The sequence below is a fragment of the Toxorhynchites rutilus genome, chromosome 1 (genome assembly GCF_029784135.1).
Source record: "Toxorhynchites rutilus septentrionalis strain SRP chromosome 1, ASM2978413v1, whole genome shotgun sequence".
Lineage (NCBI taxonomy): Eukaryota > Metazoa > Arthropoda > Insecta > Diptera > Culicidae > Toxorhynchites > Toxorhynchites rutilus.
Window position 1 is genome coordinate 61,343,061 of NC_073744.1, and position 26,648 is coordinate 61,369,708.

Genomic DNA, 26,648 nt, shown 5'->3' on the forward strand with positions numbered 1-26,648 from the left:
AAGGCTTTCGAAAAGTCGATATAGATGGAGTTCACTTGATTGCGCCGTTCGATCTCACGGAACAGTGCGTTGGAGTAGCACATTAGGTATGTCACGGTAGAGCGATGTTGTATGAATTCGTTTTGATAATCCGAGACAATCGGCCGGGTTGCATTTAACATGACGTTATGCATTAGAGACTCGAAAACTTTCCCGAAACAGTTGAGAATCTAAATCCCTCGATAGTTTACGACATTTTACAAACTGCCGGATTTGTGGATTGGAATCATAGCAGCGGTTTTCCAGAGATGCTTTCCACCTGGAAAGCATCTCTGTTATATTGAACTGTTGAATAGCATCGTTAAAGGAACCACCAAAGATGCAGCGCAGTTTTTCACGAACAAAGGCGATAGAGCATCCACTCCAGCTCCTTTAGTAGTGTCTAATTTAAGCAATGCATCGAGTATTTCGTCGTTGGAAATGCCGAAGATTGGGAAGTGGATGTTGTGAGTTGGAACGTTGTTAAAACAATCCGGGCGAGGTACAGGTGAAGTTGAACGGTACACACTTTGGAAAAAATTACAGAAAATATGGGCGGATTGGTCAGCTGTACTGGCTGTGGAGTCGTTGTAGGTGACATTGATTGTCACGTGACTGCTAGCTCTTTGTTCTTTAACGTGCTTCCAAAACATCGATGGGTTTTGTTTTAAGTTAGATTCCAGTTTACATATGTATTGTTGATAGGCTGAGGTGTGTATTTCGTTGTAGGATGATTCGATTTCACGCAACCACTCTCTATTTGTTTCTGATCTGATCACAAAACATCGTTTACGTGCTTTCCTCAGTTTGTTACGCAAGTTGCGCAGCTCAGCTGTCCACCAGGGTTTTTTGCTAACGCTGCTTAAGTTTCGATGACGACGGCGCGGAACATTTGAGTGAATGATGTCGTTCAGTTTGTCGTAAAAAATGCGAACATTTGCGTCAACAGACTGCCTGTTAAGTAACTGGTGCCAGTTGATAGACGAAAACGTGGCATTCAGGGAATCAAAATTACATCGCCTGAAGTCCACGTTGATTTCATCCGATGGAGAGTACATTTGTTGATATGTGACTGAACTCTGTATGTCTACAAGTAGGACGAACGGAGGGTGATGCGTGTCAATAGGCAACAGTGGAAGTGGCGGCTGAAGTACCTCGATGATATCCGGAGAACTTGTGGAAGCTAAATCCATAAGCCTGTTGCTCGAATTTACATATGAGTTAACCTGGATCAAGCCGCACGACGAGATGGAATCAACTAGACTTGTCTCTTGATCACTGGATGCTTTTGAAGGCAAATATCCGTTGATGTCCTCTTCTAAACACCAATGCAGATGAGGAAGATTGTAATCCCCAATTAGCAAAATAACGTCGTTGAGTGATGAACGATCCGATATTTCTTGAGCAACCGCAGCGTGAATCGAATAGAGCCCAACGTCTGAACCCGGAGGAAGGTAGATAGCAGAGATGAACATCGAACGGTTAGGAAGTATGATTTTTACAGCAACCTGTTCCAGCTGACTGCAATCCTCTAGGGAAACCGCCGTACAATGGCTAGAGGCTTAAACACTTAAAACGCCTTTTAATACTAGCTTTTGCGATTGTTAAAACTTAAAAAGTCAATACGTATCCGGCCGTAGTTTTCATTTAACAGAAAACAGAACAAATCCAATCATTTCAAAAAGCAATGTATACCATCCCAAACGTTCCTGATTAAGATATTGCACTATTATCGCACCATCGATCAACAATCAGCGGCATCCCACACTTCGAACACTCAGTCCAAGCACCATTTGTTTGTAAACATTTTCACGAGTTTTGGATTGAAAACAATACGTACGAGGAAAAGTAATAGCGTATCCATCGCTCGGTCTCACTCGGTCGCTCCAGGTAAGCATGCGCCGCATCATGCTTCATCATCAAAATCATCGGCGTTATCGACCCGTTCCTGTCGTTGGCAGAAATTTTCAACACTCACCGTTCGGTCTTTTGCCTGTGGTTTATTTAAGTTAAAATTATATAAAAGTTATTGCGATAGGATAGAACCTTTCGAAATGCGGCTTTTACTGGGACTGACGTTGTCCTTGGGCATAATTTGTAACGCCGCGCTCGCCCATTACAGTGGACCATTCCTGTTGTGGGGTGTCAACGAGTTGAAGGATATCGAAGTGCCAGCGTTGGGAGAACTGGACGATAAGTTTCTACGAGATGTATATTCCAGCGCTGCCGCGGTGGTAGTTTTCCTACGCAACGGAACCACTAAACTGAACGATGACAATTTCCCCAGTTTCCGGAGAATAATCGAAAAGCATGAATATGTCTATAGCTCACAGCAGGAGTTGGTATCGAACCCGCTAGATTACAATGTCAACGCAGAGGTGAGTCGTTTCCTATATGCTTGCGTTTTTCAGAGATCAACGCTCATGAAATGGCTAGAAAACAATTCAAAATAAAATAATTTTTAAAGCTAATGTTGCGGTATTTGTATAAGGAGGTAAAAATGTGATTTTTAATGAGCTGTGTGTGCCGAGTGGATACCATAAATCTGCATGGCCTGACACACAGATGTCTCTGTGTTGCAAACGCCATAAAATCAACTTCTTCCTTTATAGCAAGCACATGGTCAACGTTTCGTTTTCCTCGGTTCCAGATCATTAATCTCGTTGGTTCGCCCTCGCAGCAGGACGTGGAACTGTCCGCACTTTATCGTGACTCGGTTGGCAACTATGGCGAGCGCAAGGTGCTGGGAATTTTGGCAAATCGATGGGACGAACCGCATCACGGGTTGCATAAACGTGAAGCCAATGGGGAAACAGTGGCAGAATCCGCGAGTAGTACCACACCGGCCGCACCTACCGAAGAGCCGGAAATCGATGATGCGATTTATCTTGTCTATAAGAAGGGGTTGATTTACATCAACTCTCCGCCCCGTATCAATACCACCGATGGTTTCTATACGCTCAACAAACACACTGTTGCAACATCCGACTCGAGAGGAAAGGAATTCAGAATTGATGTCAAATTTCAAGTAGAGGACACAATAAAGGTATGTATTATATTTGATTGAGGAAACATGACACACAGCTCAGATTAGGAGTCATGTGTCGAACAAAACAAAATAACATCTTCCTCAAAATTTACTTTCTTTCGTTGCAGTTGACTCTCAAATTCCGATTCGATATTGGCTCGGGATACTGGACAATGCCAAAGGTGGACGTCGAACTGATCGACACCAAGAACTCGGATTGGACCAAGAACTATGAGCTGGATATCGAAGGGGATGCACCTTATGCACCGACAAACTTCTCGTACTCCTGCTCGCGGCCACTGGTCTTCCGCAATGGAACCACCGTGCTAACCTTGGAGAATATTCAGGTATGATGAAACGGTTACGACACTAGCCGTGCATGTCAGTATGTTATGGCAGTCCGATGGAAAATCCTAAGCCGCCATGTGGGCCATTCGGTGGTAATTAATCATTGTCTTGTAACAATCAGCTCGGTGTAATGCAACTAAGATAATCTCGTTGTTTTTTTTACGATTTCAATTCCTTCGACCAGTGCTCGCTGCATAATCCGGCGTGCAAAAGATGCCGCCAGTATTGACCGCCTGACCCGGTGGCCTGGTGTGGAAGATAGAGAGAAAGACAGACTAAACTGCCAATTTCGTCCGAAAATTGCGGATGGAGCAATACTTTAAATCGAACGCATATTGTTTCTTCATTTCTCGCTTTCTTTGGTTTGTAATTAACCAACGCATAATCAAAGGGGAGGAAACAATATTTCCCATGCTGTTTGGGCTGTTGGGCTGCGGTTTCGGGAAATTACTACCGTATTACGTGCGTACTGTTTTGATTCATGGCTGTAATATTTTGTGCAACACGAGGCAATGATTATACAGCAATAAATCAGTTGCAACGAGGAACTGCCAAACTTTTGCGGTTTGCCCAAATATCGTTCAAATCAGAGTACACACTTTGTGGGGATGATTTCATGTTTTTATGAAATTCACGGTTCCCGGAATAAATCGCCACAGAAAACGACTGCAACAGAAACCACCGCTTATAAAATGTGTAGTAGGCTATAAATATTGTGGCGCGGTATTGTATTTCAAAACAAGAATTAACCGGGCAAACGTATCGCCCCAGGCAAACGTAACGCCCCGGGCAGACGTATACCGTCCGACGCTCGCTAGAGCTCGGTCGGACATTGCTAAAGGATCGTATCCTATGTTTCAAACTAACCGGGCAATCAGTGGATCCCAGGTTTGCGTGCGAGACACCGCCGCTTCCGACGGCGGGTCGGCGGTGGACTCGGATTGCGTCATCTTGGCGGCATGGGCCGCCTCGATTCCTTATCCTCGCCAAATGGGGACTTCGTCCCCATTACATTGTCCTCAGAATAAATTTCGAAAAACGAGAACAAGAGAATAAATTTATAATAGAAATGTGAGGCACATGATGTTTTTCCCGCGCCAAATATTTCTAGCCTACTACACTTTTTCTAAGCGGTTGTTTCTGTTGCAGTTGTTTACTGTGGCGATTTATTCCGGTCACCGAAATTCACATTATTGAAAGACAAAACAAAAATATTACAACGCGCACACTGCCTTTTTACGCATAGTTGTCCCATGTTATTTTTGACCATTTTCACTTTTCTTCATAAAACGATGTTTTTTTTTGTGTTTTCCCAGAAGATTAGGCATAAAATCTTCTGGGAAAACACAAAAAAAAATTTGTTTGTTCCAAGACATTGAAAAAAAAACTAAAAAACTTGATATTCTAAGCATAACTGTCCCCCGTGTATTTTTTGTAGGACCATAATCAATGAATCGATTCAAGTGCAATAATTTTATGTCACGCTGGGCTAATACACTCATTTCTGGTTCGGAAGAACGAACTAATTCTCAAAAAAAAAAAAAAAAGATTAACAGAACACCTTGTTAACGAATGACTAATAACAATGAGATTTATATTTAACAAAGGTGTTGCAGATCACCCCTTCTTCATGAAACGATGTTTTTATGCGGAATCTTTCGGAAAAACAAATAAAAAACTAAGTGTTTATTCCCAGTATTTCAAAAAACAACATCAAGTTCAATTGTCCCATGTTGATATTCCCACCATGAATTTTTGAACCTGTAATCAAGCATGATTGATTCAGTGTGGGTAACTTTTCACATTTCATTAAACAATAGTTTACTGCTTATAAAAAAACCGGTGTATTGCTAAATTTAAAAGCTTGAAGCATCTTGTAGATAAATGTGCTAGAACACTTCGATTGCGTTTTTCTCAGTTGCTGATTTTGGAACATGAGACAACTATGCGTAGAACGGCAGCATAGTTGTCCCTTAAAACATTATAGTAATGTCTAATGTTTTAATAATCATTTATTTTTTACAACAGAAAAAACCCGTGAAAATCAAATTACATCTGGGGATAAATACCAGGTATATGCACACAAAAAACGGATTCCACAGATTAAGGATTACACATTCTAACGCAACAAATCATATCGATAGTCTTTTTGTTTGTTTTAAAATCTGTCAACAGTATCTAGGCTAAAATATCAGACGTTGCATGCAGCGCAACAACGTGGAAATCCATCGAAAGTTGAAGATTTTAAAGTAAAACAGGAAAATTCTGAAATTAAATTTAAAGGTCAATCAATGAAGTTCTGGGATTAAACTCACGAGCGTTCGTAAGTAAGAAAACGTGAATATTAGAAAGTTCTCCTTCGGGAATACTGTGAGTCGAGCTATCTCACGTTATTCGCCGAGTAGAGTAGCGAGGAATATCTTCCGAATACTGAATGTGAAATATCAAGGAATTCAAATCATCCTCGCAATTCGCGATGAGCCAAATGGTTGCTCATTCGCTTTCTCAGCGAACGATCGTGAGTTCAATTTCAGAACCACTCATTGACTGATGTTCTGATTGGATTTTTTAAAGTTAGAGGCGAATGAACTAGTAAGTAAAACTAGTAAGTAAAAACTAGTCAATCAACCAATCCGTGATAACGAAGGTACAGTGTCGATAACTACTGAGGTCTGGAGCGATTTACTCTATCATATTAGCGAGCGTAATTGTTAAAATTTGAATGAAAATTGTGACTTGATATTTTGTGAATACATGAAACGCGTAGGCTTAGTCCTTACTCCACCATTATTCTGCAAATTTCATAATGTTTCCACCAGCATTTAACATTATCAGACACAGTTCTCGTTCAAAATTTGTTAAAAAACATGTTGCTCTATTACATGCAATACATATTTGAGCTTGAGCTTGAGCTTGAGCTTGGGTAGACTGTACAATTCGTAGTTGCTCTCCGCGATTGACCTGAACCAACCAAATTGCACAAAGAACACACAGAATGACGCTTGGGACTAGCAAATCATTCTCGTTGTGCAATTTCCGGTGATCCGAGCTTTAAACGGTCAATAACGACGCCGGCCACGTCCTTACAGTCACCAGGGGAAGGGAAGGAATGTTAGTATGATATTCTCCGCCCGAAAGCCAGAAGGATCACCTCTACTGCCGTAATCTCGCAAAGTGACGCAAGCGCCAGAGGGAGAAATTTTCAGTACGAGACTTTTCGCAAAATTACATGTATAATTAGCATACGCGTACATTACGAAAATCTGATCTGTACAAATTGTGTACAATTGATGGAAAAACATTGCCATTGGCTCGATTTTTGAAAAAATGCAGTTTTATTTAAGCTATTTTACCAACGCCAGTTTGTTGTGGAAACAGCAAATTTTAATCGCTGTTTCCACAACCGATTTGCGTTCATCCATCAAAGTATGGGAAAATCTGTTTCCAAATATTTTCTACAACATGCGACCGTTGAGCGAAGCATGAGGTAGCATCAGGAAGAAGAGTTCTACACATTTTCCGTCTTTGTAGCATGTGTCGAGCGGGCTAATGTAGTTGAGAACCCGATTGTAACAACTATGGACAGCACCTTCTTTTCCAATCCTAAATGCAATTGAAAACATCCGTGTTGATTAAGATAATGCCGTCTGAAATTATCCGATGTAAAGCAAATACAGTTTACGCGAGGATGTTCTGAGTTTTGTTATAAGAAGCGTTTCTATGGAGATTTTATCCTTCGATCAACCTTTTACCCTTTTACCCTTCGATCAACTCTCAGCTGCAATTCATCCGAAAAAGACATTGAGCAAGCGACGTAAGTGAACATCGTCAAGATGCTTTGTCCCTTGATTGATGTTGTTATTTGAAATTTGTTGTCCCTTCTCGTTCATTCTATGCCATCAGAACGGATTAAAAATCACATCGCATCAGTTTCAAATTACGTCACATTATAAGGGAAATGGCGCTTGCGCCACATCACAGTGGAAATGGTGCTTACGCCATTCCGTTTTCAAGCTTTTACGGGGTCATTTTTCCACATTTCTATAAAACTTCGCAGTCGTTTAAAAGGATTTGGTATTCTTTATTGATCTATAACATAAAAAGTAAAATGTTAATTTTGGCGCTTGCGTCACTTTGCGAGATCACGGCAGTCTATAGCGTGGTTCCCTAGCGAAAACCATGGGAGGGATAGTTGTTAGTGGGAAGAGGTAAGAATCAGGATTCACTGTGGTAAGTGATGTGATTATGTAAACGCAAATTATCGATCATTTTACGAAGTCGAACTCCAAAAATCTTATGTGAAAAATTCGTGGCAAAGATTATCTTTAGGTACCCTGAGAAGGAAAACCTGTGAAGCTTATCGGACCGGCTATATATTATATTATTTATCGCACGTACTCGCAATCGGGACGGTGGAGAGTAAACTGTGGGAAACCTAAGAAGGTAACCAAGAGAAATCTTATGAAGTCAATCTAACAAGAAATGTAAATTGTTTATCGTTGCGCATTTTCTTTATGAAACTCCAATTGCTACGCCGGAGAGTCATGTTTAGGAAACCTGAGAAGGTAACCGAGAGAACTCCTTTAAAATTAATCGATCCGGATATAAATTATGCTGTTCATTGCATGTACGCTATTTTGGATTGGATTGGATTTATAATCGTGAGAGCGGAAAGTCATCTTTGGAAACCTTAGGTGGTAACCGAGTGAAATACTCTAAAAGTTTTTTTCATACTTTCTGAAGAACTTCCATTAATTGAAAGCGTAAAGAACATACAAAATATGTACATACATACGAGGGTCACTATTTATATTTCGGGAATTGGCAACACTGATGTCATGTGAGTCCATCTGACGGTTCCATCGTAAAGTTTGACATTTTTGACGATATACGTACTCAGAACATTTTGTCATACGGACGCTATTTGTTTATTTTATATTTAGTTGAAAGTTTGGTCTCGGCAAAAAAATGGAACTGAATCATGAACATTTTCGTGCGATGATTTTTTACGACTTTCGACGTGGATTATCACAACAAGAGTGCGTCAATCAACTTAATTTGACTTTTGGCGATGAAGCTCCATCAAAAACCACTGTGTATCGCTGGTATAGTGAATTCAACCGTGGTCGTAGTTCGCTGTCCGACGAGTTTCGTGAAGGTCGTCCAAAATCGACTGTAGTGCCAGAAAACATCGATGCTGTGCACGAAATGATTAAGCAAGATCGTCATGTAACCTATTGTGAGCATTGTGTGCATCCCTAAGCATTAGTTCCACCAGCATATATGCGATTTTACATGAACACTTAGTTGTGCGAAAATTATGTTCACGTTAGATCCCACATAATTTGACAATCGCTCAAAAAAAAAGGCTCGTGTCGATTGGAATAAATGCTTTGAAAATTGGTTTAAGCGCATGCAAAAGTGTATAGATCATCGTGGCGAGTACTTTGAAAAACAATAAAAATATATTCGCAGCTTAACTATTTGTTTTTGTTCCTATTCCCGAAATATAAATAGTGACCCTCGTATATAATAAATACACATATAACATTACAACAAACTTGAGCTTGAGCTATTTTTTAAACTCATAGTCGACTTAGTCGAAGTTTGGCCAGAATATGTAGAAATGTATTCCTCTACGCGTATTCAAAGATTGCCAAATGATGGCCCTACGTTTTCCAATATTCGGGGGCCCACGCATAATTTCACACTATTAAATGCAATACATAAAGGGTGTGTCACATCAAATTGCATCACGGAAAAAACGCTGTAGAAATTCGTCCAGTAGACCGATCCTTTTGAAAATTTTAGACAGTAAAATAAAAACTATTAAACAACTTTTGGCATTTTCTTTTTATTCATACTTTGAGCCCAAGCCCGTATGCTCGCACCTTCCTCTTTACCCCGTCCATAAGGTTCTGTACAACGTCAGGTTGTAGTTTTTTTTGAACAGAAATCCATTTTCTCTTGAAGTCCGCCTCCGATTTGACAACTTTTGGGTTCTTCCGGAGGGTCTGCTTCATAATCGCCCAATATTTCTCTATTGGGCGAAGCTCCGGCGGGTTCATTTCCTGTGGCACGAAGGTGACCCCGTTGGCTTCGTACCACTCCAACACGTCCTTTGAATAGTGGCACGAAGCGAGATCCGGCCAGAAGATGGTCGGGCCCTCGTGCTGCTTCAATAGTGGTAGTAAGCGCTTCTGTAGGCACTCCTTAAGGTAAACCTGCCCGTTTACCGTGCCGGTCATCACGAAGGGGGCGCTCCGCTTTACGCAAGAGCAGATCGCTTGCCACACCATGTACTTTTTGGCAAACTTGGATAGTTTCTGCTTGCGAATCTCCTCCGGAACGCTGAATTTGTCCTCTGCGGAGAAGAACAACAGGCCCGGCAGCTGACGAAAGTCCGCTTTGACGTAGGTTTCGTCGTCCATTACCAAGCAATGCGGCTTCGTCAGCCTTTCGATGTACAGCTTCCGGGCTCGCGTCTTCTCCACCATGTTTTGCCTTTCGTCGCGGTTAGGAGCCTTCTGAACCTTGTATGTACGCAGGCCCTCCCGCTGCTTGGTCCGCTGGACGAATGAACTTGACAAATTCAGCTTATTGGCGACATCCCGGACCGAACTTCTCGGATCACGTCTAAACTGCTTAACTACGCGTTTGTGATCTTTTTCACTGACGGAGCATCCATTTTTGCCGTTCTTCACCTTCCGGTCGATGGTTAGGTTCTCGAAGTATCGTTTTAGTACTCTGCTGACCGTGGATTGGACGATTCCCAGCATCTTACCGATGTCCCGATGTGACAACTCCGGATTCTCGAAATGAGTGCACAGGATTAATTCACGACGCTCTTTTTCGTTCGACGACATTTTTCCAAATTTACGAAAAATTGACAGTGAAGCATGGCCAACGTGATCTATACACTCTTATCTGATTATAAGCGAAAGCTGAAGATATAATTCCTAAAAATTAAATTTCTACAGCGTTTTTTCCGTGATGCAATTTGATGTGACACACCCTTTATTAGAAACGAAAAAGTTATTTTTAATTAAAATGTTTGTCTTCCTTGTGCGTTATTCCACCTAAAATCCGACGACCACCTTGGACTCGTCACCGTCGATTACAATGCTACTACCAAGAGAGATTCTATGGCGATCAGTCCCTCCTACTAGCATGTATTAAATGTGCGTTCAATAAAAAATGAGATTTTCTTCAGTGATATAGTAAAATTTTTTTTTTGCTTTAATTTGATATGTCGATCGTCTGCAACGGTCCAGTTATAAGTTTTTGTTTTTTGATTTTTGACGAAAATCTGATATAGTGGTTATCGGTTTGGCATGGAATGGCTATAGATATAGGTAGAAAATATAGAAATGCGCTATTTAAGCTGAAAATCCAGATATGGTTCTTCATAAAAAAATTCAGCGAATGTTGGCAATGGGGCCGTGCTCAGTCGTACGGCGCAACTTGGTGGAGATGCTCTCACAAGAGCACTGGAAGGCACTGACATCCATCTTCCGGATCCTCGTGGTCAGCTGCTTGGTGTCCGTAGTCCGCCAATTATTCTTGTTTACCAGGGCACTGAGGGAGCCGAAAAAATCCTCGACCGGACGGCACTGGCGCAAGTTGGTCGGGTTCCGTTCCTTGGGGAGACGCCTTGTCCGGGTAGAAGACGTACTTCTCATCAGAAAGATGCTCCTCCGAGAACGGAACCAAAATGTTCTCCAAGCACTCCTCCTGGTACACCTTCTGGTTGATGGCAAGTCCGATCGGCTTGTTAAACCAGGGTTTTTAAATCCCTTTTTCGAAGATTGCAATATACAGCATAACTTTATTCTCAAACTTATGCCTATCCGGGGGTGTCGACGCTTTGTCCCTGGCATAGTACCGGTCATTGCCGGGAATGTGGGGTTTAGACAGCGGAAAATAACTCTCGTCGTCCAGCACGAACGACGTCCCGCGATAAATCTTCATCATCCACCGGCACTGAGATTTCACGGTCGCTATCTGTTCGTCCGTGTACTCTGGGGACCTAGTCTTTTACCGACAGACGATGCCCTCCTGCTTGAGGGTTCTGTGGATGTAGGAATGGGAGCAGTCGGCCGGCGTCACGCAAACTCGTACCGTCCTTGTTGTCGAACAGTTTTTTCAGAGATTCCTCCTTCTTTTCCGTCATGATCTTCGCCAGACGGCCACTACCGGTCTTCCGTTCGACGTTCCGGTTTCCTTGACTTTCATGCGTTTTGAAGAATCTTACAACGCGCTTTCAGAGTGCTTGTTGTTTCGACGCCATCTTTGATCGAACTGACAGCACCCGAGCGATAAGAAACGAGCAACCCGTTTCTAGGGAGCCCATAGAGCAATTCTCTCGATGAGAAAAAAATGTACGCTCTTTATTTTTATACAGAAAGGTATTGAAATAAATCTCATTGTTTATTGGACACCTTTTAGTATTAGATCTTAAGCCGAGTCAGCCCTGCTTCGTGTTTCAGTCGGGTATACAAATCCACAATCGTCGCATGTGTTCTTACCAGGGCCCGAAATCTTCGAAGATGAAAAATGAATGTTGACTCTCCTCTCAGTCGCTTCGCTTCAACTAGCTTCGACTAGGCTAGAAAATGAATTGACGAGCATTGAGAGTGAGGATGACTGATGAGCTATTCTAGTCAATGGTTATTCTAATTGACGTGACTAATGAATACAAATTTGCCTCTTCATTCAACTGACTTCAATCCATCCTTCTACTTCCTCTAACACGAATCTCTTTACCAGCGTACACAATCTTATTTTTACGTCCATATAAAATAATAGGAAAACTTGATGGAAAAAAGTAGTTACATCATTAATTGACGGTTTATTGTCTACCTACCGTGAACTCAAACCAACGACAGTTATAGACAGTTATCAGGTATGCTATAAAGGTTCTCGTGTTAGTTTTAGTAAATAGCGTGCAGTTTGGGAAGAATTCTAAACAAAATTTTAGTTCCCTTTGTCTCCGAGTTCAATTTTGTGAAAAAAAAACATACAGAAAAACGGGTTTATATCAACAATGTTCACAAATTTGTCAGTGGTTGTGAACACAACCTATTTCATACGTGCGAGTAATTTTCGTGTACGATATAAGAAATTTAGCTCACCTGTAGTATATGTCAAACCACGTTGAACAAAAACAGGAAGTGGGTTATATCTGTGGTATAACCGCAAGAGTGACGTAGGACTATCTTTGATTTAGTGATCATTTGTTTTTAGTTGCTTCTGAATCAATTCTGAATGAATGAATAAATGAATATCTGGGGGACTTCGAAAACGAGAGCGTTACGTTGAAGGCACAATATTCAGCAAAAAAAGCAATCACACGGAAGTTGTATAGTACATAATGCATTGCTTGTATTGGGATATGTTTTGTATTCCATTTCCAATTGACAAAATAACTGTTGCATCAAATCAGTCTACATATTTTTTGCGTTCGCTCATCCTTTCTCACAACACCCATTTCTCGTTTGAGAAATTGTTGAGTAAACATCGTTTGCCAGTGCGCGTAGAGCGGGAATTCCTTAAGATTCATTGCACCTCTAATAAATTGCCGAAAGACGTGGTCTTACTTTGATCACACTTGATTGAAAAATCCAAAACGAAATGTATTTGGTCGCAGCATTATATGAGTAGGAAGCAAATAATCGCTCGAAAATGACATGATTTTCGCGATGTGATACATTTTCCGTTTTTCATGTTATGCATACAATATTGGATACGAAAATTATCTACTGATGGGGAAAAATAATATTCAGAAGCTTTCCTGTCAATTGCGATTGATTGAAAAATCACAAAACCAAATGTATTTGGTTGCAGTGTTGTATGGATAGAAAACATTAAAATAAACTCTTTCGCATAAATGTATTTTTCAATTCCCAGGGGAACTGGTAGATTATTTTGCAGCAACGATGATAGCAACGAGGGTTCCGCGCGTGTATGTGTGTGTGGCGGCTGCTCCGATGTTTCAAGCGGAACCGTGGCATCACTCTCCTCCTGATGGATTCCCTTCTGGCCTAAGGTGCACAAACAGGCTCTTGGTGACACCGTTCATCAGCGCTTTCATGATGAACGAAGTTAGCTTCACCACAACAGCGACAACATGCTCCAATCGCTGTTCAATTATAACTGAGTGGGTTTACGAGCGGCGCTCGCTTGTATACCGATTGGTGATTTCAATAGCCTGTTTTGAAAGCAATTTTAAGGCAATTTTTTTTTTTAAACAAGTTTTTGGATGAAAAAGTAACAAGTATAAACGCGTAGACATTTTTTCTTTCGAATGAAGTGTTTATCATACCATTTCGTTCAGTTGTTTAGGAGCTATTAACGCTCAAAATCTCGGTCTCCGGCGTAACGCTTTCGTTTTCGAAACTTTGATTTTACACCCCGGTATAGAAATGAAAGACGTAGTCCTACGTCAAAACATCGATACATGCGTACATGCATACATGAGAGAGAGAGAAACGAATTCATTTTGAGGGGAGTCACTTCAATATGCAATGAAGTCCATTTGACGGGGAAGAATGAAATGAGATAATCGAGTGGTAGAGTGAGATTGCAACTAAACGCTCGAATAACTGTAGAGTCATGTTGATGGATAAACTGCTAGAAGAAGCCAAAACTCATTTCCAATTGAATACGAAGGCGAATTTCTTAATAGTCTCCAGACTATCCTCAGTTGAATATGATATAAATAATGGAATCAAAATCAGCTAAATAAAATATTGAATGCGTTCAAGTTGTATAAATAAAATCTCTTAGTTCCTAGTGCTTTATCTGTTTCGAATCTTTGGCGAAATTAAGAATGAGCGTAAATTTGGGCTCTCAATAAACGGAAAAGATATGAAAGCACTACTTCGCAAGCCAGGCAAGACAACCTGAAACAAGAGTGAGTGAGAAATACACATCATGTACCGACTAAAGATCAGAATATGAGAATGAGACAAATGAGAGTTCCAAGTGGCTCATATTCTCTACTATCCTTATAGGCCGCTGGGTCGATAGAATGATTATTCTTTCGAGTATTGTTGAAGATATCGGTTGCAGAGGACGTGGGCTGCGATGGAAAAAAGGTGATACGACACCTACGTTTATTGAGCCTTCTACAAGAATGCCTTGACGCCCTTATCAGTTGATCCACTCCCTTCAGAAGAAGGGCGAAAGCTTCGAACGGAAGCTTGGTTATGACCGCCACCCGGTGCTGCGAGACCGTAAAATGCAACAGACAATGAAGGGGAATGCCGAGACCAAGGTGGTCTCGTCGTTCCGCACCTTGGGTCGTGATTCAGGTCGATTGTATCATTTGCGGCTTTGAAGTCGACGAAGATGTAGTTCGTAGGGAGTCGATATTTGCGGAACTTTCGGAGGATCTGAGACAGTGTAAAAATCTGGTCCGTCGTCGAGCAACCGACTTCCCACAAATCTGCTTTCTATTTTTTCATAGATGGGGCAGATTATCCCTTCTTTCCATTTCTCCGGTAGTTGTTCCACGTCCAAAATCTTGACTACCAACCGGTGCATACACTCTACAAGTTTTCCCCGACCTCCTATGAAGAGCTCCGCTGCGGGGCCATCCTTACCAACTGCTTCGTGGTTCTTTAGCTGATTGATGGTCTCCTTAACATCACCCGGTGCTGCCGTAGCCGAGTGGTTAGCGTCACATATTATCATGCCGGGGGTTCGGGTTCGATTCCCGTTCTGACCGGGAGATTTTTTGTCAATGGTATTTCTTCAGGATTTCTAGAGTTTCCAGAATACATTCAAGGCGTGTTTTTCGGCGTAGAAATCTCAACTGAGTACAGGGAAACTTCGACATAACGTACATTCCAATTTAAAATTTGTAATTGTACGTTATATCGAGGCATAAAAAACAAAATTTCAGTTCATATTACTTTATTTTGATGCTGTTTGGATAAAATTAATAAATAATGATCATAATATCCAACTATGAGGAGTATCTAACCTTTCTGATGACTTTTTTCCTCCATAAAGTTGATAGAGGGTAAATAGATAAATAATATGAATATGAATAAAACATTGATAATCAATGAAATTTTTAAAATCAAAATCAACTTTTTAATCGAATTCAAGGAAATTGTTCTCTCAGAATTTTTTATATCAAATAAACTAATTTAAAGAAATTATAGATGGAAAATATGGTGTTATCAGACTAGTGTTTTTCTCCCTGCAATGATGTCCAGGATGTTTTGTTTCATTTTTCGCAATGAAAACTGCGCTTTTTAGAGGTCAACCTTGCTCTTCAGTGTATCTAACCAGCGCATCGGCGCCATTCAAAGCAGTTTCGTCGGATATGTTCAGATTTTCATCTTCAGGATCCACTGGTGAAGGAATTCTCGGGATTTTCTCAGTATATTGGTTCGAAGTATAGGACTGATCATAAGCTGACGAGTTCAGAACTTTCTCAACGATTTCGTCGTTTTTTAAAATCTCAAACCCCGCTTCTTCTTCATCAATTATATTTAGTTGATTGGATTTAATCGCAGTGCTCCTCATCCTTACTTGCAAAATGGACAATGGAAATTCGTCTTCATCATCATCCACTGTCTTCACGTACAACATTTTCCAAGACTTCTGGATGGCAGACTCCGGCACACCCTTCCATGCTTGTGCAATCCAGAACATCGCGTCTTCGATACTGATGTATTTCACATTATCATGAAAATGTTTTCGTTTGCTGAGATGATCTTCAGGTGTAACGATATTGAAGGATGTGCTGGAAGAAGGAGCTATCTATGGTCATGTTCTTGGAGACAGCGAAGTCAATAAGTTTTAAGCCGTTTGCGTTAGTTCGAGGAAGGGCGCTGCACCTACCAATTATGGGTCTGAACTCCACCTCTCGGCCGACCTAAGAATTCAAATCATCGTCACGATTTTGATGTCGTATTTTGGACAGCGATGGTATTAACGCTCTCAGCGAAAAAGGAATGAAAAACCTCTGTTAATTTCTTTGGTGAACGAGGATATATACAGTACGAAGTGCCTGTCGGATGTTCCATCATGAAGTATCATGCGAAAAAGGATGTGGTTTTTTGACCGGACCCGGCCTCGATCGATTAGGAGATGATCCTGTTCAGAATAAACATTTAACCGAAGACCACCAACTTTCTCGACGTCACCCAATTGGCGATATAACGCAAAACGTAAACGATCGGTGAGACATCTGGATTTTGTTTTACTAAGAACTTGATGATAATGTAACCTAAAATTCAAAAACAAATCACGAATGTTTTACTTCCGGGCTTTCCAAGGTAGTTCTCACATGCAGGAACCATCCATTTTTCTACTTGTTTTTAATTGTGCTCTCGAATTTCCTTCATTGATTCAACCATTGTCAATATTAATACAGTTTTCACTACTGAAAGAGGTAAGAAAATAACATGTTATATATAAAATTGCACAGAATTAAATTTCTTCCAAACTAATCGCAATCAAATAATCTTTTATGATTATAACATTGTAATACATGGAAAGAACAACACACCTTCCATAAACTCAGATTGCAAAATTTAAAACCATCATCACTTTCACTGCAGCGCCGCCTAGGTGTAGATTTGTACGTTAGATCGTCAATTGCGATCGATAGAACATTTTTGGACGAACTTCAAAAAGAGGATCTACTCCAAAAATCTCGTGGTCAAAACGGAGAATCAGCTGATCGTCAAGTTCACGAGAGAGTTGAAGAACATCCCGACGTCAATCTTTTCATTATATTTGTGTAGAAGACTTAGTAGACGTAGGGAATTTCGTTTCATTGAATTGACTTTTTTAGTTTTTTTTCCATCGCCATTCGAAATTAGTCCATTTTTTATGCAAACGCCATCCGTTTCATCTCCAACAAATACTACTAATTCGTAATGATATGATATCTCACCAGATTCAACTAAGCGCATTTGAAGTAATGCAGCAATGACAGCAACAACATAATGTTGCTTTGTTCTCTTGCTATTACGGTTGCCAATTATAGCATCATTGTTGCCAGAGGCACAGTGCTTCTCAAAAGGGATGCTCATATTTTGATAGCTAATATCGATCATCTTGGATTCTGTGAATCTGACATTGCCAGCCATTCGACTTCATTAAGATTTGCCATTTATTCAGAGACGAATTGAGTTAACGTTACAAGTAAGTAGAATACTAATTCCGACGCCTCATCATTTACATTTTTTTAATCACCGAGACAGAGCTGATTCCTCTAGGTTTTAAATGGATCGAGAATACGTTGTCCCAAATCATACACAATTTATGAGTTGTCAATCAATTTCAGAGATCCCATTTCGCGTAATGGATTTTTTTTCGAGGACTGAAAAATGTGTAAATAACATATCAGACGCAACAATGATATCACGGTAGCAGTGAAACAAAAATCCCGAATGTAAAACTCAATGGAAAAGCCACAAAAAAAATGAAAACATCGATCGTTTCTTTCCTCGCCCGCACTCTGCATTGCATTACATCATTATTGCGTGCGATCATAGCAAATGCTCATAGCGTGATCACATTTTGTTTCACCGTCAGTTACACCTGTCGTATATGTGAGTTTGGCGCGTGAAAATAGATGTATTAATCTAATTTTCGAATCATGAGTCATGGGCCCAGCTGCGTTCCACATAACAACGAGTCTTTGGAAGAGTTGCTTGAGAAGTTTATTCGCGATGCAACAATTTAGTCACGTCAGGTTAGCTTTTGTTCAACAATGGTGCATTCATCTCCCTTCGAACAAGTAGTTTCACGGATCCCGTTGGTGCCATGTTCATCATGTGTGATATTATCACTCGAGCAGTGGAGTGTTCCAGGAGTTGGGTGACTTATGGAAAAATTTAAAAAGATAAAACAGACGCCGGTTGTTATTTTCCTCTTCTCAATTGCCATTATTCAATGTAGAGCGTGTTCCACATATTGTTCCTTCGTTGCACCACAGTGCATAATCAAGAAGCACTGACTTTGTGGCCCACATTCGGCGAACATGATTTAATTTAACGAAGACTCTCAATCGATTACATAAAAAAGAGCTAGTGATTTACCTCATTCGCTCGTCCGGTTGTAACCAAATGTTATTAGCGGCTCATCTTCCAAATTTACTCTCGTGTAACTTGTTGGCGGCAACAAATAACCCCAAATTTTCTTCTTTTCCTCATTCGCGTTTTTCTCCAGGTCCAACCGACGGGGCTTAATGGCACTAGGTTTGGCCCTGCATGGGACTGCATCGGATTCACGACGGTCCCTATTTGGAGCGGTATCTTTGTGACGACGATCATGGCGGTAGCGCTGGCGGTCGCTATCTGTGCCATACTGGACATTAAACCACCGAACCGGTTCGAGTCCCGCACCGGCAAGCAGCTCACGTTCACCGTTCAGGAGTAAGTCGATACCGAGAGGCCCGGTGACATCGAGAGGTCGGTCAATCAGATAATAGATATGAAAACAGCTCTCTAGTGTGATATTACAGTCCGATTAGCCAGCAAGGCGAGTGCGGAGCGATAGTGTGTAATATAATCTTGAACCATGAAAAGCTAAGAGAAAATAGCATAACTAGCCATTAAGCCAAAAGTTAATGATTGCTTGAACCTGGACCGACCGACCGAGGGACCGGATCAAGCTGTGGAGCAAAGCGAGTAATAAACAAAACAGACAAGTTGCAAACTTCCTTCCCTTCGGAAGATATCCGAAGCTGGTCGGTTGCACTTGCACATAGCGATTGCATTTCATATCTTGATTTTGCATACCACTTAAAGGCAGTAGCTCATTTGCGACTGTTGACATTCCAATTTGAGAAGCGATGAGTGAAACTAAATCGATACTAAAGTTCAATGTTTTACGATCCCCTCTGAGTATTCCGTTTTGTGGGGAACTGATTTCTCGCTCATAGATTACAGCTTCCGAAGTACCGGTTTGTGGAGCAAAATAAGAAACATGTAATTGTCTAATTAAGATGTTTAGCATTAAAAAAAACCGTTGTATGTTTAGTAACCGCTGAATAAAGTTAGTTCTCATACCCCGGCAACGTAATCGGAGTATCAATAAAATTTAAATCTAGCTGAATAACTGTTGTTTGTTGTGATGATAAAAAAATCCATTTCAGTTACCCGGGAATTAAGTAAAATTCCTGAATTTACCACTACATTAGCCATCCTATGGATCGACGCAAATTGGAGTACAGCGCGGGCTCGATTATATACAGTCTCCGATTTCTTTTCACTGTATATAATCGAGTCAAAATTTTTTTTTTTCATTTGTTTTTTTTTGCATGTATTTTTCGTTTTTTAAAAATAAAAGAGGAATTTGATTTTTGATTAATCCCCTTAAAGTCAGAAAACACCTTTCTTACACGAAAAATATTAATTTATCCAGATTATCTCAGGAGGTGATAGACGATCATATTTGATGAAAAAAATCCTCCTACGCAAATGTTAGAATTTCAACAATGACAGAGTTATGGAACTTTTTTGTTTTGTTTCGGACTCTGTTGCCTCAAACTGGCTCTATATTAAAAAGTATGCCACGGAAGACGATTCTGATGCTTTCATTTGAAAGATGAGAAAATTTAGTATAGGATATAATAGTGGAATAACTAAATTAGTGGATTTTAATAACATTTTGGAACTGAAAACTAAAAAGTTACTAATTTTTAATGTGCTATTTTTTATTATATCCTAAAAATTTATATTAAACTAGCTGACCCGGCAAACTTCGTCCCACCCAAAATTTGTTTTTTGTTATCAATACCTTCATACATTCACGTTTTCTTACTATGAGCAAGTTCATTAGTACAATCGCAGAACTGTTCATTGATTGATCTTCTATTCGACCCCTTTGAATTTACCTTTTACTATAAAATTCCTAGTACTTCTAACAAAGCTCATCATTAAAATATCAGATTATTTTCAGACACAATTCTCGTTCAAGATTTTTCAACCACTTGCAAATAACATGTTTCTCCGTTACATGGAATAAATGTTTTATACAGAAAATATGATAGAATAAAGACAACCCTAGATCGGACAATTCCTTCCTCGAATTCTACTCTTATCAACACATCCGGCGATCCTTTTTTTTTGGTATAGACAAAAGAAGAAATAGGAGTGCGTTTCATCGCATTAAAATCCATTTCCAGTTTCGAATAAAGATTAATTTCGCTAGCGAAAACATCAAATGGACTAACAGCGCTTGTCAATATGAAATAGTAGAACATTTGGGAATTTAATTTTCCGAATTCTCCCTTTTTCCTTCAGAGTTTTCCGAAAATTTTCAATTGTCATGTTTGGTTGGAATATTTTTGGTTCGAATATGTGTAATATTTTTATGGGACCCCCTCTCCATTCCAGAGGAGTGAGAGTTGTCATACCATTATAGAAACATTTCTTATACCTAAAAACCCTCCCATCCCAAATTGTGCTTGATTAGTTCTCGAGTAAAACAGAAATTTGAGTTTCATTTGTATGACAGCCCACCCCTATAGAGCGGGAGGAGTGTCTTAACCACCATAGAAATATTTATTGCATCCTAAATAAATCCACACCACATGCCAAATTTGGTTTTTTTTCCTTGATTAATTCTCGAGTAATGCAGAAATTTGTGTTTCATTTTAATGAGAAGAGAAGATTATCCAACCACCATAGAATTATTTATTGCACCCTAAAACCTCCACATGCCAAATTTGGTTCCATTTGCGTGATTAATTCTCGAGTAATGCAGAAATTTGAGTTTTATTTGTATGGCAGCCTCCCCTTAGAGAAGGGGGTGGAGAGTCTAACCACCATAGAAACATTTATTGCACCATAAAACCTCCATATGCCTAATTTGGTTTCATTTGATTGATTAATTCTCGAGTAATGCAGAAATTTGTGATTCATTTGTATGGCAGCCCCCCCCTTAGAGAGGGGGGTGGAGAGTCTAACCACCACATAAACATTTATTGCACTCTAAAACCTCAATATACCTAATTTGGTTGCATTTACTTGATTAATTCCCGAGTAATGTAGAAATTTGTGTTTTGTGTCTAAAACATCAATATGCCCAATTTGGTTTCATTTGCTTGAATAATTCTCGAGTAATGCGGAAATTTGTGTTTCATTTGTATGGCAGCCCCCCTTAGAGAGGGGGGTGGAGAGTCTAACCACCACAGAAACCTTTATTGCACCCTAAAACCTCAATATGCCTAATTTGGTTGCATTTGCTTGAATAATTCCCGAGTAATGAAGAAATTTGTGTTTAATTTGTATGACAGCCCCCCTCAAAAAGGGGGATTGGAGAGTCTAACCACCACAGAAACATTTATTGCACTCTAAAACCTCAATATGCTTAATTTGGTTTCATTTGCTTAAATAATTCTCGAGTAATGTAGAAATTTGTGTTTAATATGCATGGCAGCCCCCCCTTAGAGAGGGGGGAGGGGTCTCAAACTATCACGAAAACCTTCCCCGGCCCCAAAAACCCCTACATACAAATTTTCATGTTGATCGGTTCAGTAGTTTCCGAGTCCATAAGAATCAGACAGACAGACAGACAGACAGAAATCCATTTTCATATATATAGACTAGATTGTTTCTATCAATTAAATTGAAGTTCTTTAACCGCTCTACAATTTGTTCTTTGACGTCCAACATGTATCTTTCCTCATTTGGCTGCAATATCGATATAAACAATTCCTGATGAAAATTCAAGCAAAATCTTCGAAATCACGATTTCTACCCCACTGTACATGTAATAGCCACTTAAACTTTACCTTAACGTTGAAAGGTTACATTTCTTCTCGAAATAAGCCATATTTGAAATATAAAAAAAAAAATTCCAAACTGTATATAATCGAGTCCGACCTGTATTTGAAAACTCATACATTGTGTCAAATAGATACAAGTCGGACCCGATTACAGACTCGATTATTTACAATTTTAGACTCGATTATATGCAGTTTGAAAAAAAATTTTTTTTTAAATATTTCAAGTATGGCTTATTTCACGAAAAACAGTGAAATATTTTAAAATTAAGGTGAACATTAAAGCGGTTATTATCAGTTTTATTCAGTGGGTTGCCAAGATGGCCGCTTTTCTGTAACTAGCATAGAAGATCATTAGCATATAAACCATAATCTAAAATTAAAAATAATGTGCCTCTTGCGATCCTGCTGCAGCAATTTTTTATTGCAAATCGCAAAACGAAGCTTCCGGATGGATATCCAAACATCTAAGAACTAGCCAACGGAATCATTGGCTACAGGTCATCGCAAATGCTGAACATATTGACTCCAAACAATAAACAATACGTGAGCCCTGTGCGAGCCCTAGCTTTATGCTGCCGACACTTAATTTGTATTGGTTGGGATAGATGTGCCAGGATTCCGGTCTTATCAGTCTTCAGAATGCAACACGGTGCTGATGTGCAACACGTTTTCGGCAAACAATTGCCGTTCCACAAGTTTTTGACACTTCGTCATTTCAATCAACTTCTTCGCAGGTTCTGCGTCTATATTCAACATATCCCAGGACTGTCTTGTTGCCACTGCACTAGTAACGCGAAGCTTACTTTTACAGTGAGTTGATGAGTTGCCATAATACACGGCATCATAGGGAAGAATCAACGTTTCTTCTGTTAGAAGTTCATCTAGTTGCACATTGTCCACTTATTATTCAGAGTACCTCATATCTATCTGCTGGTCTGTAGTCGAAGAACATGTGTATTTTTGACGTAGAACTACGTCTTTCATTAAGCGTGCCAAATCAGAAAACAGGTCACGTTTTTATGAAATAAAGTTAATGTTAATAACTATTTTCGCCGCGAACGGATTTTGGCGATTTACATATCAAACGAATCGGAAATTTCCCTAAGATTTGTTTGGTATGCTATACATTACAATCCCATAGTCAGTATATGGTTTAAATTAATAAAAATTGGAAGCATTCCCATTTACTCATACATTTGTTTTGTCCATTTGTGCGCTTTCCCGAACAGAGCTGTCAATAACGAGCAACTTATCGTTGACCAACGAAGTGGAAACCGTAAGATGTAAAGTCTCCGTGAACAATGGAAAAGAAGAAGAACGAAGGGGAATATTTGCCTAGAGTATAAACAGTGGATCTCGCTGAGGCAAACTTTCATTCTTCGTGAGGAAATCGACTGAACAATATTGTTGTTGGGCGATCTGAACGGCGAGGGGTCGAATGCCTTTCTCAAGGCAGTAGGGGTGGAGGAGTAATATGATGAATAAGTAATGTTTTCCAAGGGCCTTTTTGAAGGTTAGAGACGAATGAACTGAAGAAGTTTAAAGTCTCAAGCAAGGAAGGAAGGTAAACTTTCAATGTCGTTCTGTATTCAAAGCAATGAAAATCGCTCGTTCTTCCTTGTTTTGCGTCATCACATGTCTTCGTTTCGGATTGAGCTGTGGACGCGACCAAATTACTCACTCGCTAATGTCTCTGGTACTGCAATCATTGCATTAAACTGACGCCATTGTATTATTGTATTAAGGTTCTGAGCTACATAATTGTGTGGGGAATCATCAAGCCAGGCTATCTTCAGCTCACCAAGAAAATAAATGTTATGGAATTTTGTCAGTCAATTGGTTTCGCATGACTGTGGGAAAACTCTTTCCACAAAAGATGACAGCTAAGCTAATCTAGACTGCCAAAATTAACAGAAAGCGCTTCTGTTGAGAATAGCGCAAAACGGAGATAAGTATGTGTATATTTAGTTGCTTCGAGCCATCGATATATGGATATTTGTATGCGTACGTGCGTGCTTCATAACCCGTACGTTATAATAGTGCATCTTCGCTACGCTGAAACCCCATTTGTATCTGCTCCCGTGTGCATTGGCCCTGTAACGATGCTATGATTGACGATTGTTTGGTGTTGCAAATTATGCAGTCGTAATGATAAATGTAAACAAGGAGGGGAGAGAGCGGAAGGGGAAATATTTACGCTAGAGTATTGGTAATGAATCTCTGCTGAGGTAAATATTTACCCTTTTTCTAAGCAGTTAACATTGTGTGTTTTCTGTTATCAATGCATTGAACTGAGGTTATGGTGAAGCACCGTTGTGCACCAAAAAATGATTTGTGGAATACCAAGTTATTCAATAAGTTATATTAAGTTATAAATTTATTTGGGCTCGCGTGCCAGTCGCAAAACTGCCTTCAACTAGGATTGCATTTGCGCTAACCTTGATCATAATGAAGCAGTGCTACTCTTTTCGAGGTTGTTGAGATTAACAGATAGAGTTTATTTCGTTTATTTAGTCACCAAAAAGTAAATGTCGTTCTGAAATTTTGTATGTGACTTGGTTTTGCTTGCCAGTAGCAAAACTTTCTCCACTAAGGATGACAGCTGCGCTTATCTCGAGCATGTATTGTTATGCGAGCACAAGAATAACTCACCAAACAATTATTTATTTAATGTCAAACGTCTTCGACCTAATGGTTGTACAGACTACTTATAGGGACTTAATTCTATTCTTATAGATTAACCTACTAATATTAAAATCAAACATATATGGTACGGTGATTAGGCATCGCCAGGACTCGATGGTGGCGTAGCTGTCGGGATGGTGCGTCTAGGCTAACGTTTCGAAGTAGATAGCTGCTCTTAATTTTGTCTGTCAATACATCGAAAATAAAAATTCTCTGTAGCACCAATCGTCGGCTTTCCAGGGTTTGCATTCCAATAAGTGCACAGCGCTGTTCATAGGGTGGTAGGTTGGTTGGATCATTCCAGGGCAGGCCACGTAGAGCATACCTTACGAAGCGTTTCTGAACACGTTCGATGCGCTGGATATGTACAGCGTGATATGGGGCCCATACTTGTACTGCGTATTCCAAGACGCTGCGAACAAATGCACAGTACAACGACTTCAGAGCGTAGACGTCATCGAAATGAGCTGTGTTGCGTCTCAAAAATCCAACCATCGCATTTGCTCTTGAAATTGTGACCGAGACGTGCTCATGGAAACGCAGCTTGCTGTCAAGAAGAACTCCCAGATTTTTGATTCGATTGACTCTCTGCAATGGCGAGAGATGCAACATGTATCCGTGTACAATAGGGGAGCGAGAGCGCGTAAATGTGATGGCCTTGCATTTATCAGCGTTTACATGCATTCCATTTTCCTGGCACCAAACCGTTAATCGCTCAATGTCAGCTTGCAGTATGCAGCAGTCTAAATTTGATTGTATTACTCGGTAAATTTTCAAATCATCCGCATATAAAATTTTCTCCGAACATAATCTTTCGCCCAGATCGTTAACGAATAATACAAAAATCAGAGGACCAAGAATGCTTCCTTGTGGCACACCAGATGGAATCGTAAATTCGTTGGATTTTGTACCGTGGACCTTGACAAAAGCTTTGCGGGATGTTAAGTATGAGGTTAGTAGGTTTATGATCCAGGATGGTAAACCAAGTCGACCCATTTTTAGAATAGCAAGGTCGTGGGGTACTTTGTCGAAAGCTTTGGAGAAATCGACGTAAACAGCATCTACTTGTTGCCGCTTCTCGATTTTGTTGATTAGCATGTGAGTGTATGCCATAAGGTTCGTGGTGGTTGCGCGTTTTTTAACGAAGCCGTGTTGGAACTCTGAAATCACAGGCTGTACAATCGGACATAGTGCACCATGAACTAGACTCTCGAGCACTTTTGTAGGCAGTTTAAAATCGATATCGGGCGATAGTTTTCGACATCGTGAAAGCTGCCTTTCTTGTGGACTGGAGTTATCGATGCAAGCTTCCAAGCCTCGGGAAAAATACCCTCGCGCAGAGATTGGTTGTAAACCATAGAAACTTGTCTGGCGAGCATCGCTGCACAGTTCTTGATGAAGACCGGGGGAATAAGATCCGGACCGGGTCCTTTTGTTGCATCTACTGAACTGAGTGCTTTATGCACCACATCTTCATCAAACGCAAGTACTGGGAAACGGAGATTGTAAGATGGCAGACTGTCAATATACTGGCGGGTTGGTTGAGATGAATTACTTTCGTACATGTTTTGGAAAAAATCGGCAAAGAGATTGGTAGAAGAAAGTGGTGAGTCGGAGTTGCTGGATTGATAAACGATTTTGTCCGGTATCCGCGTCAAGTTCTTCCGGTTCCGTACGAAACTCCAGAAAGAAGATGGATTTTGCTTGAATGTGCTTTGAAGAGCATTTATGTACTTGCGGAAGCTTTCAAGCTGCAAGTTTTTGTATTTTTCTTCGGCCTCGTGTAGTTCTCTTCTGCGTATTGGA

At 40.2% G+C, this 26,648-nt stretch overlaps 1 protein-coding gene across 1 annotated transcript; it reads left to right on the forward strand.

Annotated features, from left to right (window-relative positions):
- Positions 1-1,942: 1,942 nt before the first annotated feature.
- LOC129762186 (uncharacterized) lies at positions 1,943-19,483 on the forward strand. Its single transcript, XM_055760210.1, has 4 exons — positions 1,943-2,396; positions 2,669-3,064; positions 3,175-3,393; positions 18,593-19,483. Exons 1-4 carry the CDS (start codon positions 2,073-2,075, stop codon positions 18,800-18,802), a joined length of 1,149 nt encoding a protein of 382 aa, XP_055616185.1. The 5' UTR covers positions 1,943-2,072; the 3' UTR covers positions 18,803-19,483.
- Positions 19,484-26,648: the final 7,165 nt, after the last annotated feature.

What these genes read in the sequence shown, in the direction of transcription:
- LOC129762186 (XM_055760210.1), top strand. Translation starts at nt 2,073, where the DNA reads ATGCGGCTTTTACTGGGACTGACGTTGTCCTTGGGCATAATTTGTAAC. An exon ending in ATTACAATGTCAACGCAGAG is followed by an intron (nt 2,397 to 2,668) that starts GTGAGTCGTTTC and finishes CCTCGGTTCCAG; the next exon opens with ATCATTAATCTCGTTGGTTC. An exon ending in TAACCTTGGAGAATATTCAG is followed by an intron (nt 3,394 to 18,592) that starts GTATGATGAAAC and finishes GTTTTTCTCCAG; the next exon opens with GTCCAACCGACGGGGCTTAA.